General features: G+C 40.5%; 3 protein-coding genes across 7 annotated transcripts; all 3 read right to left on the bottom strand.

Moving 5' to 3' along the window:
* Positions 1-21: 21 nt before the first annotated feature.
* Positions 22-2,349, bottom strand: LOC148172153 (uncharacterized). Its single transcript, XM_088040503.1, has 2 exons — positions 2,125-2,349; positions 22-1,972 (listed from the first exon to the last, which is right to left on the bottom strand). The coding sequence occupies exon 2, from the start codon at positions 1,965-1,967 to the stop codon at positions 351-353; it is 1,617 nt and encodes a 538-aa protein (XP_087896629.1). The 5' UTR covers positions 1,968-1,972; positions 2,125-2,349; the 3' UTR covers positions 22-350.
* A 126-nt stretch (positions 2,350-2,475) lies between these two features.
* Positions 2,476-3,945, bottom strand: LOC148172152 (uncharacterized). Its single transcript, XM_088040507.1, has one exon. It carries the CDS (start codon positions 3,754-3,756, stop codon positions 2,527-2,529), a length of 1,230 nt encoding a protein of 409 aa, XP_087896633.1. The 5' UTR covers positions 3,757-3,945; the 3' UTR covers positions 2,476-2,526.
* Positions 3,946-5,105: 1,160 nt separating this feature from the next.
* Positions 5,106-12,030, bottom strand: LOC148172151 (transducin beta-like protein 2). 5 transcript variants are annotated; one of them, XM_088040502.1, is made up of 7 exons: positions 11,419-11,816; positions 11,015-11,200; positions 6,200-6,423; positions 5,883-6,069; positions 5,648-5,833; positions 5,416-5,601; positions 5,106-5,362 (listed from the first exon to the last, which is right to left on the bottom strand). In XM_088040502.1, exons 1-7 carry the CDS (start codon positions 11,555-11,557, stop codon positions 5,145-5,147), a joined length of 1,326 nt encoding a protein of 441 aa, XP_087896628.1. In that variant the 5' UTR covers positions 11,558-11,816; the 3' UTR covers positions 5,106-5,144. The 5 variants fall into 5 exon arrangements, with proteins under 5 accessions (XP_087896628.1, XP_087896625.1, XP_087896622.1 ...); XM_088040499.1 differs by lacking the exons at positions 5,106-5,362; positions 5,416-5,601; positions 5,648-5,833; ... (1 more) ...; positions 6,200-6,423; positions 11,419-11,816 and adding exons at positions 9,130-10,921; positions 11,928-12,030; XM_088040498.1 differs by lacking the exons at positions 5,106-5,362; positions 5,416-5,601; positions 5,648-5,833; positions 5,883-6,069; positions 6,200-6,423 and adding an exon at positions 9,139-10,918 and having other exon boundaries at positions 11,419-11,839.
* Between the last annotated feature and the right edge of the window lie 760 nt (positions 12,031-12,790).

Below are 12,790 nucleotides of genomic sequence, written 5' to 3'. Positions count from 1 at the left end.
TTTCAATGAGAGACTACCAAATTCAATATCAGAAAGTTGAAATTTCATTTCTATTGCGTTATTTGATTCTACGTTTAAATCTGTACAAAATGAGCGCTTCTACTTCATATTTATTCTTCAAACAATCTAGATATCGGCATCTTTAATAGCGGAAAGCGGAAGTTATTATTTAAGATATGAGGAAGTCGATGGCGCAGTTCGTCCTAATTTTGCTAATTTTTCAATAATAATTGAAAATGATTTAGAATATTTTTCAAACAATAATAATTATTCTTTAATTCAAAACAAAACTAAAAGGAAAGAACGACTCAAAGAACACACAAGTTTGAAACACTGCATTTAGAAATAAATTATTTACACTCCGGAATAGTGACTGCACTTATTGGAAACTCGTACACATCGTTCTTCTTTTTCGCCGCTTTACACTCCTTTTCGTGTAAATTAAACGCCTTCACTTTCGTCATGCGAATTCCGCACCGGTAACACGAATGCCAGACTGTTTTATCGACTCCAGTGTGCATATTTTTGACGTGGCGCCGCAACGACACCTTCGTCTTCCCCTGATAATCACACGAGTGACATTGGAACCACACGATGTCCTTCTTGTCTGTATGCCTCAACATTACGTGCACGTTGAAATTCCGCTTATTTCTACTCTTATAGTCGCACTTGTCACATTTAAACCACTTCACAGCGTCCTCGGGTGTGTGCTTCACTACGACGTGGTGTCGGAGAGTTTCGCGGTTTCGGTATTTCGCAGTGCAATGTTTGCATTGATACCACGTGAAGAACTGCTCGTGGTTCGTTCGCAGGTGAGCGCGGAGGTGTTCTCTGGTTTTGCCTTTGTAGAGACAGTGGGCGCATTGAAACCAGTTGATCTCTTCGTGCGATTGGTGCCTGCAGATGACGTGCTTTGTCATGTTGTTTTTCCATTTGGTTTTGTAGGGACAGTGGTCGCATTTGTACTTTGGGCGCTTTTTCGGAGGATCTTCAAGTTCTTGGGGTTTTGCCGACTGCGTCGGGTCTTCGACGACGTTCAAGTCCGCCCAATTGTCGGGATTTCTTCTCTTTTCTGACAAAACTTCTGGAATTGGGCGTGGGAGTTCGTTTAGTTGTGTTTCTTCCACTTCTTGTAGTTTTTTGCTTCTGTCACTTTCGATTTCTAGATCGTCTTCTGTTTTTTCAGCCATGTTTGCATCTTCCAGTTTTGTGACTGTTTCTGGAAACTCTTCACAAACTTCTTCGATTTCGTCATCGTTTATCTCAATTTTCGTCTCAAAAGTTCCAACAGGTCTGAAAATTTTCACAACTTTGTTGTGTCGGACCGGATTTTCCACTCTTTGGCGCACAATCAAGATGGCCTTTCTTGGGTGGTTGTCGGTGGTGACTTTCAAAACTCGCGGAGTGACATAGATGGTTGGTCTTTGGACATTGAGTACAGGTGGCTGTCCATGCACACTGCCACTTTGAGGAATTGTGTGATAATTAGGGGTTGGACCCTCAGGCGCTTTTACAGGAAGAAATTGTCTTTCTTGAGGGACATTAAACATCTGTGGTAGTCCTTCCAGAGTGGTACTTGTTGGGGGGATTTCTGGGGTGCCAACCCGCGGACGTGTGACATTGAACGCCCGCTGTGGAGTCATTTGATGTCTAACATTACTTTTTTGCGCAGGTTGATTTTCTCTTCCAGTTGGCAGTTCGCTTATGTCGATCCACTCCTTCAGAAAATCCACTCCAGTTATGTGAATTTCTTCGGGATCATCCTGGGTTCTTGGAGGTGGTTGCGTGTGTGAGAGATCTATTATTGGAACCCGAGGATGCGGTAGAGTTTTGGTACCATTCCATTGGTGATTGTGGTGCCTGCTAGCTGGATTATGGTGGATGGTATGGAAATTTGCTAGTCTTTGGTTCTCCAAACAACGCTCCAGGTAGCGTTGGGAAAGGTGGTTTGGTGATGGCAAAGCCATTTCTCCTAAAAAACAGAAGAAATTTTATTTTCAAGGCGAAGCTGAAATATGAGAAATCCTCTCTTAAAATTCGTAACTTTGGTAATTTTAGTGCTACAACTATGAAATTTGGGGAAATGAAGTAACATGTAGCATAAAAAAATAATCGCTCACTTACTAGTTCTGTTTTTTGCGCGCTCCTTTCCCAACAAGTTTGGCGGTCACTGCTCCTCAACAGTGACTAATGATTCTGAAATGTAACCTTACACTTCTATCTAATTATCTTTGTTTGTTTGGACTCGAACTGCTTAGTTTTACAGAAGCACCAAAATACAGATGAAAACCCCAAAACACTGGTCACATCAAAACGAAACCACTAATACTTTCAACAGCTGCTCTACCACAAAGCTTCGACGCAACAAACCGGTTAGGTGCTTGGGAAGGGAGAAGAGAAAGTCACATCCTGAAGGTCTCACATTAAACCAGATGATGGCCTCGACTACCTACCAATCTACTAAGTTCTGGAGAAGAAAGTCGGAACAAGTTAATTACTTTATTTATCTAATTAAGCTACAAGGAATTACGCGACAACGACTCTTTTGACACAAGGAACATCATCAACTATAACTATAACATCTTTGGTCTTGTAGTTCGTTTTCACGATACAATCATCTTGTTGTTTGAATTCCGTCACGACGTGTTCTTTCAAAATATGTTTCTTAAAAACGTCTTTATCAGGAGTCTTAAAATTGCACTGCTTACAATAATTGTACGGATCGTCATCGTCTACGACGACGCGCCTCCAACACAACTTATTGTCTATAAAAACGGGAATTTCCTTCGTCTTTACCGCAATCTTTAACTTCTTCGTGTGCACCGACTTGACATGCACAGTCATCGCGGCTTTCTTTCGACATCTCGCCGGACAAAACTCGCATTTTATCCAATCGATTTGATCATCCTCGGTGTGTTTGTTAAGTTGGTGGAACTTCAAGTTTCTCTTCCTTTTCGCTTTGAACTCGCAAACATCGCAATTGTGCCATTCGATCTCCGTGTGTTTGTTAAGTACGTGTTCTTTCAAGTTGTTTTTGAATTTCGCTCTGTATGAGCAGTGCTCACATTTAAACCAGTCGATTTGATCGGAATCTGTGTGGTTGACCATGATGTGGCGATCAAGGTGGCTTTTTACCTTGGCCTTAAAAGTACAGTGGGGACAATCAAACCATTTCACTGAGGTGTTGTGGAGGTGAAGGAGGTGACATTTTAAGTAGTCTTTAGTTTTGCCTTTGTATGAGCAGTGGTCACATTGAAGCCACTTGATGTCGTCGAGAGCTGTGTGCCGACTGACTACATGTTTGGTCAAATTTCCTTTCCAGGTGGTTGTGTATGGACAGGAGGCACAGATGAAGTTGCGTCGGGGAGATTTTTGCGGCTTTTCTTCGATGGGTTCTTGCTTTATGGAGACTTGGAGGCAATCGTCGTCCACGTCGATTTCGTCTGTTATCTCACAGTAACTCGGTTCTTCTTTTATTTTTGGTACCTCATGGTCGATGGGCGATTCTCCAGGTCTTGGTGCGTCGGTTACGGAAATTGATGGGAATGTTGGTTGGATTATGTACGCAAAAACAGGGAAAATCGGAGCAGGGGGCTGGAAATTCCAGTTATAAAATGTCATTTTGGACCAGACTTGGATGACGCAGTCGATTAGGCATCGCTCATGGTATAGGCAAGCAGCTACCACAGGTCTGTTATCTGATGCCTCCAAAACCAAATACATGTCTGCGTATTCATTATTTGAATAAAAATCCATTATTCGAATCAAATTTTTAGCGGGGTGACAGATTTTGACAAAATTTATAGTTGCCTACATAAATAGTATCAGACTAATTTCTAGCCACGTTATCGTTTCATTTTTAAGAAAAATTACAAAAAATTAAGATTTTTTTACACCCAAATAAAGCAAATTCTTCAAGAAGTTGTTTTACATTATTATTATCCGCAATCATCGACACCATAAATAACAATAAACACTGGAATTTTAGCCTGCATTTGAAGAAAATGCAGGTCAAAGAGTGCACATTCAGATCAATGTGTCTTTGTGGGGAAATACCCAATCTTTATTTTGTTTTCATTTTACTGAAGTGATTCTCTACAACGTTCTGAAATCGGAATTCGCGAATTTTGAGACACCCTGTATATTAAGCTCTAAAAAAAATGAACTTTGCGTTAGGAGAATCGTTTAAAGTTGGCGTTTTTTGTGACATCACAAATAAACAAATCGATGTGTACATACCATTAAATTTTATAATGCGCCGGCGCACAAATCACTTTTAGTTGAAACAGTGGCGTCGTATTAAGTGGAGTTTAAACAGAAGTTCGATGTTTTACTTACAGTTTTATCCGCTTTTAATAATAATATCGTGAAATCGAAAGTTAAAAGTGAAATTGAAACTTACAATTATCACTTGAATGCCAATAAGGGTTAAAAATCGCAACTTTAGTCGAAGATCAAAATTACCACTTGCGACGCCTATGCTCATGTTAAGTCACATTAAAGTTAGACGTGTATTACTGGTTGCATAAGAAGTTTATCAGGACTTAGAAATGAATGGTGTTAAGCAACAAAGATCAGATTTGAATAGCCATGATCTTCGTTTTTAGACGACACTGGTTGGATCTTTGTTGCGAAACACTATCCAAATATTCTAGGGATTTTAAGCTAGAATCAAAGGTCTATTGAAATTTTGATTTGGTAACCCTGGAAACTACCCTTATTATGAAGTTTGTCGAAACATGTACGTCAGTGCCGAGGCAGATGAATTTGGGTCAGTGTACTACTATAATTATTGTATAAATATTGTAGACAACGTTTTATCCACACAAGAATGTTTAAACGCGAGAATCTAGTTCGGGTGGATAAAATGAGATTACGAGAATATAACGTTTCATCCACAATTTCAAGCTCAATTCATTCGACATTTAAATAAGGAAAAATATTTTCCTTTTTTACCAAACCCTGATTTTTTATTTTTCAGCCGCTTGTTATATTTCAACGATAGAAAATGCACTATTTTTAGTGCTATAATATTGTCAACACTTCTTGTGGTGGTGGTGGTGGTCCTAAACATGTTCCACGAGTTACCAGAATGAAATAACGAGTACAAGTTCATAGAAGAATATATTTTAACCAAAAATAGTTCATTTCTTTTCAATAGTCTTCAGGAATGTTTCGGAATCTTCAATAAGCTTCTGCAGCCTCTCTTTGGTGGCAGAAGTCTGATTTTGTTTCATCTTGTCTTTAGCCGTCTCGATGTTGCAACGGTACCCGGTGACATTATGAAAGACGCGTATGTACTTATCGCCACTAGCAAGAAGATATTTTCCCATAGCGTCAAACAAAACTGATGTAATTCTTCCTGAAATCCAATAATTTTAACAGCAATCAATACATTACACCTCTGACCTTTACCTGAATAAATATTGTCAATTGTATAGTCGTGATGACCTGTTAACGCTGAATAGAAAGTCAAAGAATTACCGGTTGCAATAACAACTACTTCGGCGTTAGGTGAAAGGGCAATGAGAGAATGATTCCCGGCTTGGCGGTACTTTCCAGTTATCTTCAAATGAGGATCTTCACCTTTCTTGTACTCGACTAAAACAGCAACATTCCAAGAGAATCCACAATAGAGAAAACCTACTTTTAGTATCATAAACCTTCCACGTTCCGTCTTTGGAAACTGTGGCCATATGAGAAGAATCGGCGTCGAAAGCCACGTCATAGACCCCCGAAGAGTGGCCGGTGAGGTCAAAAACGCGTTTCACCTCTTGGAATTCGCCGGATCTGTTGAAGATGACTTCCCAAACGCGAGCATCTGGCGCGAAACCTTTGTGGGACGACAGTTAGGTGCATTCTTTCACAAACAAAGCGGTTACCTGAAGCAACGATAAATCTTCCACATGGAGATATTTTCGCGCAAGTTGTCGACATAAGATACGTGTCTACTTGTGCAAGCTTTTGGCCTTTGAGGTCCCAAACAACCAGGTCGGTTTTATTAGAACAAGTCATGATGAACTTTCCATTGCTGGCGATTCCCATGCCGACAACATCAGTCTCGTGGGCCTGAAACCACGAATGACTAACCCTGGGCCATTAATTTTCAGAAAAAGTTACTATTGAATAACCAAACCATATCGAATTCAGTTTCAGGTCACTTCGCTTATTCAACAGTAACCTTGATTGAAAAAACTACCTTGGAGAACGTCAGAGCTTTGGTGGCGTGCCCCAACCACCCATCTTTCTTTTTCTCGATCTTGTAAACTTCCACGGCGTTTTCGTTGTACTTGTGGATGATGAAAGCCTTGGAATCTGGGCTCCATTTCACGAAAGTTGGATGGTCGAACTCGATGTTCACGCGGAGAGATTTCAGGTCTTTTTGGGTCAAATCCTTGGAGTCCCACAAAAGGACAGCCCGATCTGGAACAATTAACGAATCATGAATCGACACGTCACACATAACAGCTAATGGAAGACGATTTGACACGCCTCCGCATTCAACGTGAACCAATTAGGGCTTGACACGCCCTCGTTATGAACCAATAGCGGCTCTTCTAGTCAAGATCACGTGTTTTCTTTTGAACGCACGAATGACTAGATAATAGGGTTCCACGCCCGTTTGTTTTGTGTTTGTTTGATGTAGAATCAATAGATCTTTTAGTCGGTCTAGAATCTACAGGGCGATTTTAAAATAGAGGCGGAAAAAAAATCCATTATAGCTTATTGCAAATGAAGGAAGGTGGTAGGTTTCGTTTTTTAAATTGCTGTCTCAGTTTTAAGAAAAAAATAAAAGAAATTGATTCCAATTTTTGTCGGATTTGATTTAATTTGATTTGAATTTAAATCCCAGATTTGGAATCTACGGAAAATTCTGCATACATTGATGTATAATAACTCAAAAAAATAAGCGAGATATCGATATCAGAAATTTGGCCATAGTTTCAGCCATGAATTTTTGCGAAAATTTGCAAATTTCGTTTGTGGAAAAATCAAAGAACTGTTTCTTATGTAAAAAATCGCGAGAAAAACGATGCCGCAAACCGCATTCCAATATCTGAAATAGTTTTCGAGATATCGAGCATGAATTGTTTGGAACCTTCAAAAATTTGGCCATCTGGCGACAACCCAAAAATTCAAACGGCCATAACTCAGTTATTTGTTGTCGGATCTGAATTTAAATTCCAGATTTGGATTCAGCGTGAGATTCTGCGTAAAATGAGTCAAAATTTATTGAGTTTACCTACGAAATAAAGAAAGCATTGACCAAAAACTGTTTGGAAGTGGTCATTTTGGGGTGATTTTCAATCACTATTTTTAATGTAAAAACGACGTTTAATACCTTTGTATTATATATCATTCGAAAGAGGAGCTCGAAATCTATCTACTGGCCCAATTTGAGATCGATCAAGCAAACGGTTTACGAGTTATGGTCAAAAATAAAAAAATTGAAAAATTTTCATCGTTTGAGTCGCAATTTTTTTTCGCGAAAAATCGACTATCGAATTTTGGACTTTTAAGCACTTTTTCTGACGTAAAATGAGCCGAAAAAAACTATGGCGCAAACCGCAACTCAATATCTCTAATAGTTTCCGAGATATTTAACTTTGAAAATTGGGAAAAATGAGAAAAAATGAAAATCAACTATCCGAAACTTTGATCGGCCATAACTCGGTTATTTGTTGTCGGATCTCAATTTAAATCCCAGATTTGAAATCTGCGTAAAATTCTGCGTTCACTGATGTATAATAACTCAAGTTTACTCTAAAAAACAAGCGAGATATCGATATGAGAAGTTTGGCCATAGTTTTAGTCATGAATTTTTGCGAAAATTTGCAAATTTCGACTTTTGGAAAATCTAAAAACGATTTCTTATGTAAAAAATCGCGAGAAAAACGATGCCGCAAACCGCATCTCAAATATCTAGAATAGAGTTTCCGAGATATCGAGCACGAATTGTTTCGAACCTTTTAAAATTTGGCCCTCTGGCGACAACCCAAAAATTCAAACGACCATAACTCAGTTCACGACCTGCTGTATATCTACGACCCGTATATGCTTTGGAAAGCGCTGCTGCTCGGGCACTTTTGGGAACATTTTACCATATTGGGTTTATTACCAACATTGTTTTTGACATTTCAAATTTTAAGTTTGAATATTGAAATTATTACACGTTGTTTGTTGCTTTTTCAAGTTTTCGTTGTGTGCTTTGTTTACGATCGTTACTTTGTTCTACGTTTGTGTTTTTTGTAGCTTTCAAAAGTCAAAAATCTTACTAACCCCAAAATTCAATTTGTCAACAATGTCAAAAGCGCCCGAGCAGCTGCGCCCTCCTGGGCAAAAAATGCGTTTTCTCGGAAACATTCTTGATACGGGGAAATAAGATTTTGCACAGGTCGTAGATATACAGCAGGTCGTGACTCAGTTATTTGTTGACGAAAATTAAAAATTCTCATGTTTTTGGCTTCAGCGTGACATTCTGCGTAAAATGAGACCCAAATTTGTTGAGTTTGCTTAATAAATAAACGAGGCATTGGCCAAAAACTGTTTTAAAAACGTCATTTTAAGGTGATTTCCTTAAAAATAAAAATGACAAAATAGTGCGTCGCAAAACAATAATAGTGCGTCCCACGCCTGCTTGTATTTTCGTTCGGTAGACCATCAATAAACTTTCTAAAAGTGGAGCCCGTTCGAAAATATGCACAAAATAATAAAAAATGCATGACAGCTTTCTTATCAAATTAGAATGTAGTTTAAGAAAGTGCAGTGAAACTTGAGACCCGAAAAAAGTTCATGTGTGATTTTAAACCCCATATAAGATAATTTTAAAACAGTCTATAAATACACCACACGCTACTTTCACCACTTTCACTGTTATGTGCTAACTCGTTATCACTGTGGCGGTGTGATTGATACTTGCAATATTTTTGGTGATGTCTTTAACACTGAAAGGATTTCTCGCACTTTCTCCGGTTTAATTGGGTGTCGAAAGAAAGACAGTTGTAAATAAAAATGATTTTATTAAAAATATTGATACGATTGTATCATTCACAACACAGCCTCTGCCTGTTTGATTATTTTTTCATTTTCTCAACAAAGACAATAACAAAAACGTCTTAAAAGTAAATGAACACAAACAACTTAGGTGTAAATAATACTAGGATCAATGAATAAAAAGTGGCAAATTGGCTGTTTATGTACAAAACGTATTTTCGTGGATTTAGGAACTTTCAACGTTGACCTTAGCCTAATAAAAATAGCACTTGGTGTATGAAACAACGGTAAAAATAACAATCATCTCCACAAAACTTTCAAACTCGATAAAATTACGTACTTGCTTTAAGTACACGCACACAATGACATAAATTAAGTTGGCTTAACTTAAGGGTGAACACAGGCCGAGAAATTTACGAGTAAATTAATTCCTGCGTATATCACGAGAGTATCAAAAATGAGATTCAGTACTATCACTTGTACACTAAAGGACCACTAGTATACAATATCACATCATCAACAATTCCGATAAATGAGATGACGAATGGCGCGAAAATAAATAAAGCGTGATGCATGTATATGAAGGAGGGAATCATTTGATATCACACATAGCCTCTATTCTCTTTGCGCACTTTGTACAACATTAGCTCCATACAGGCGCAAGCGTCTTCGTAACTGTCGTGACCACCGGAAGAGTTTTGCACTTGGCGCTTAAGAATGGACGACACCAACGATTTTAACGAGCGTTTATACGGAAGGCCGTTGTAGTGCGGAAACGACCATGCCGTATCCACCACACTTTTATGGACCAATTTCAAGGCTCTCATGTCATTCTCGAGACCGTGTCCGATGAGGATGGTATCGGCGCTGATGAACCCCCGGAGGTCGTTCTGCACCTCCCGCAGCGTCTTCACACTGTTGGTTCTCAGATCTTTCGCCGTAATTCCGGAGAAACGAGTATTGTAATCGACGATTTCGTTCTGGGGTTTGACGTAGGCGTCGTAAACTAAGCGTCCGTCCATCCCGACGACCGTCACTTTCGTGACTTCCAAGCCGGCGACGGTGTAACACATTTCGCAGTCGAGGGCGTAGACGCCGAAGTTCCCATCGGAGGGCATCGATCGTCTTTGGCGGGTTCTCACAAACCCTTCAAGGGGGTAATTGTATCCTCCCACGACGCCGTTCCAGACGTGTAATTTGCACGTGGTGCAGCCGACGGAGCCTGGTTTGCCTTGACAACAGGAGTACAGTGCTAAACTGGCGATGCCGCAACTCGGGTCGCCTTTATGCACAGTGTGGAGTTTTCCCCAGTGATAGACACAACGCTCCTGCGTGAGATACTCCTTATCAGTGACGAAGAATCCTTGACCACATCTGACACACGTGCGTTCTTCGCCGGCGCCGACTGTGCACGTCCTCGGCTTGTACAAAGACAAATCCGGCTCAGAGCCTGAACTCTCCTCCGAGTCAATCTCACTTGAATCACTTTGGTTGTCCCTCAAGTCTTGAAGGATTCTCTTATTCGGAACAAACTCGCGTGCGTTCACATCGAATCTTGCTTTCGATTTATTGTCGTACGAGTTAAAAAACACTACAGAGTTGTGGTGCGGATCCATCTGGACGGGGTACCCCATCGAGAACTGCTGTTCGATTGTCAATAAATGGGGGTAGAGAAGATTGGCGAACTCCCTTTCCGAAATATTGAGTTTGGTGCACTGCACGAGGGGTTCAATTTTCTTCTCTCCATTTTTCGGCTTCTTCTTGGAGTCGGGGGAGGAGTCTTCGCGTCGCCGATTTTTACGTTGTCGCCGCGACAACCCCTTCGTCCGGGGGCTCGGACTGGCCGACGGGGGTCTACTATTCTCCTTGTTGCACTCCGAGCCGCTGCTGGTGCTCATGTCAAAGTCCGGGTCTCGATCAGCTTCTTCTGCACAAAATAGATAATGCATCACTACACCTAACACGGACACCGGCACGTGCTTGAGACGATGGTGGGTGATTTTACGTGAGCTAAACCTACCTTCTCCGCACGTCGCGAGGTATTTCCCGCTGCTGGAATAGTCGATGTTCAACACCTGGTTGGTGTGCCCCTTGAGGGTCTTCAGCAGCCACGGCGACGAGAAGTTCTGCCTGTCGTTTCGGGGCCAGTTCGGCTTCCTTTTCTGTCTCGGATAGGCGGTTTCCTTCTTCGAGGAGGTTTGTTCACCTGGAAAAAACGCATCGTCATAGAGTGCACCGACAACCACGACTAACCCACATCTATAAATAACCTCAAAAACCACGTGTTTTCCGACACGTAACGCATTTCTCTCCGATAACTCAACAACACGTAACACGAGAATTACAATCGACGAGACGAAATTCGCGTGCTTTTGACACCTGTCACGTTATAAACAATTGAATTGACAATTGACATGTACTTACTTTGATTCTTTTCCTCGGCATCGTGCTCGATTCGGAACAATTTCAAGATATAAACGAGTAACAGCGCACTACCCCCGATAAAAACCGCCACGACGATCGTGGGGTTAATTAATAAATTCACCAAACTCGTGTTTTCCATTTTTCTAAAAACCCCGGCGTTCCCGACGAAATCCAGCGCGCTACTGAGCGTGATAGGGATAGGGTAATGTCAAACGCATGCGCTTCAAGTTGGCACTACGATTAAGGCGGGTGTTTTCAAATGTTTCAAATTTCCTTCTGGTTTTACGATTGACTTGAAACTTATCGGGCATTCTCACACTTTCGGCGGGACCCATTCAACTCAACTCGAAACAAACACCGTGAAATCTGGCTGAGAACTGAAGCGCGCGCTAGTTTCACCACGATTCATATACCTCTTTCTTTACGTGACGTGTCCTCGAATTGTACTATCGTGTGGTTTCGATTCCGAGATGCGCGAGACATCGGGGCTAATTGATAGAATTGCTCACCTTTCCGATAATTCGTAGTGGGTGGCAATAGGACCATGTCTGGCTTGGGGAAGGTGCACTCAGTTAATGGTTTTAGCGCGATCCGGAATTAACGTTTTCTTTCAATTGGATGACGCATTTCAGTTCCGCTAAAGGCCTGATAGCGATTCGAAGTATGATGATGCAAAAGACGGGAAAACACGCATCATCAGTGCCAATTTTCCGATTAAAAGAGTAAACACGCGCGGATTCCCCAGCGGTTCTTTTCCCGCCAAAAAATCTGAGGCATGTCTTTGATTAATCCCCAGTTTGACGCTAAAAAATTCTTATCGAGTCATTCATGGATTTGGTTCGGCATGTCGTCTTATTGATTCGTACTGTCAAAAATGAACTGTCACTTTGACGTTTCCTAACTTATGGATGACTAGATGAAAGTAAATTTAAGAAGATGATGCAATTAGCACTTTTGAATTTGTGAAAGAACTCGCAAAAAATCGTCGCTTCTGGAAATAAACAGTGACGTGATGTTACATCTTTAAGATTCGCATGTAACAACATTTAAATACATGTAAAGAAGTGCACAGTCACTTAATACTACCACTACCAGACCGATATGCTAATTTGTTAATTTGCCTCTTCAGGAAGTTATTATTTAAATGAACATGTTGATCTTAAACCCGAAAAAAATCGAATAGTACAACTATAATTAGAAATGAGGTTTTTATTCATTTATTGACTCATTAAAATTTGTTAATATATTGTTGGTAACAATAGGAGAGGAAGGCCAGTTGGTCGCACTCCATTTGGTTTCCCACGTCATTAGTCCAAACTTATGGGACTTCCAAAAGTGGCTACCAATTTTATAGCTTTGGAAATTTGCTAGT

Source organism: Gnatocerus cornutus, chromosome 7 (genome assembly GCF_029298725.1).
Source record: "Gnatocerus cornutus isolate USDA-ARS CGAHR chromosome 7, icGnaCorn1.1, whole genome shotgun sequence".
Lineage (NCBI taxonomy): Eukaryota > Metazoa > Arthropoda > Insecta > Coleoptera > Tenebrionidae > Gnatocerus > Gnatocerus cornutus.
This window is presented reverse-complemented; position numbering and strand designations above follow the sequence as displayed.

Excerpts from the sequence above, each read along its gene's own strand:
- LOC148172153 (XM_088040503.1), bottom strand. The coding sequence starts at position 1,967 with ATGGCTTTGCCATCACCAAACCACCTTTCCCAACGCTACCTGGAGCGT.
- LOC148172152 (XM_088040507.1), bottom strand. The coding sequence starts at position 3,756 with ATGGATTTTTATTCAAATAATGAATACGCAGACATGTATTTGGTTTTG.
- LOC148172151 (XM_088040496.1), bottom strand. The coding sequence starts at position 11,557 with ATGGAAAACACGAGTTTGGTGAATTTATTAATTAACCCCACGATCGTC. Across the intron at positions 11,201-11,418 it reads TGCCGAGGAAAAGAATCAAA|GTGAACAAACCTCCTCGAAG; the intron begins GTAAGTACATGT and ends CGTTTTTTCCAG.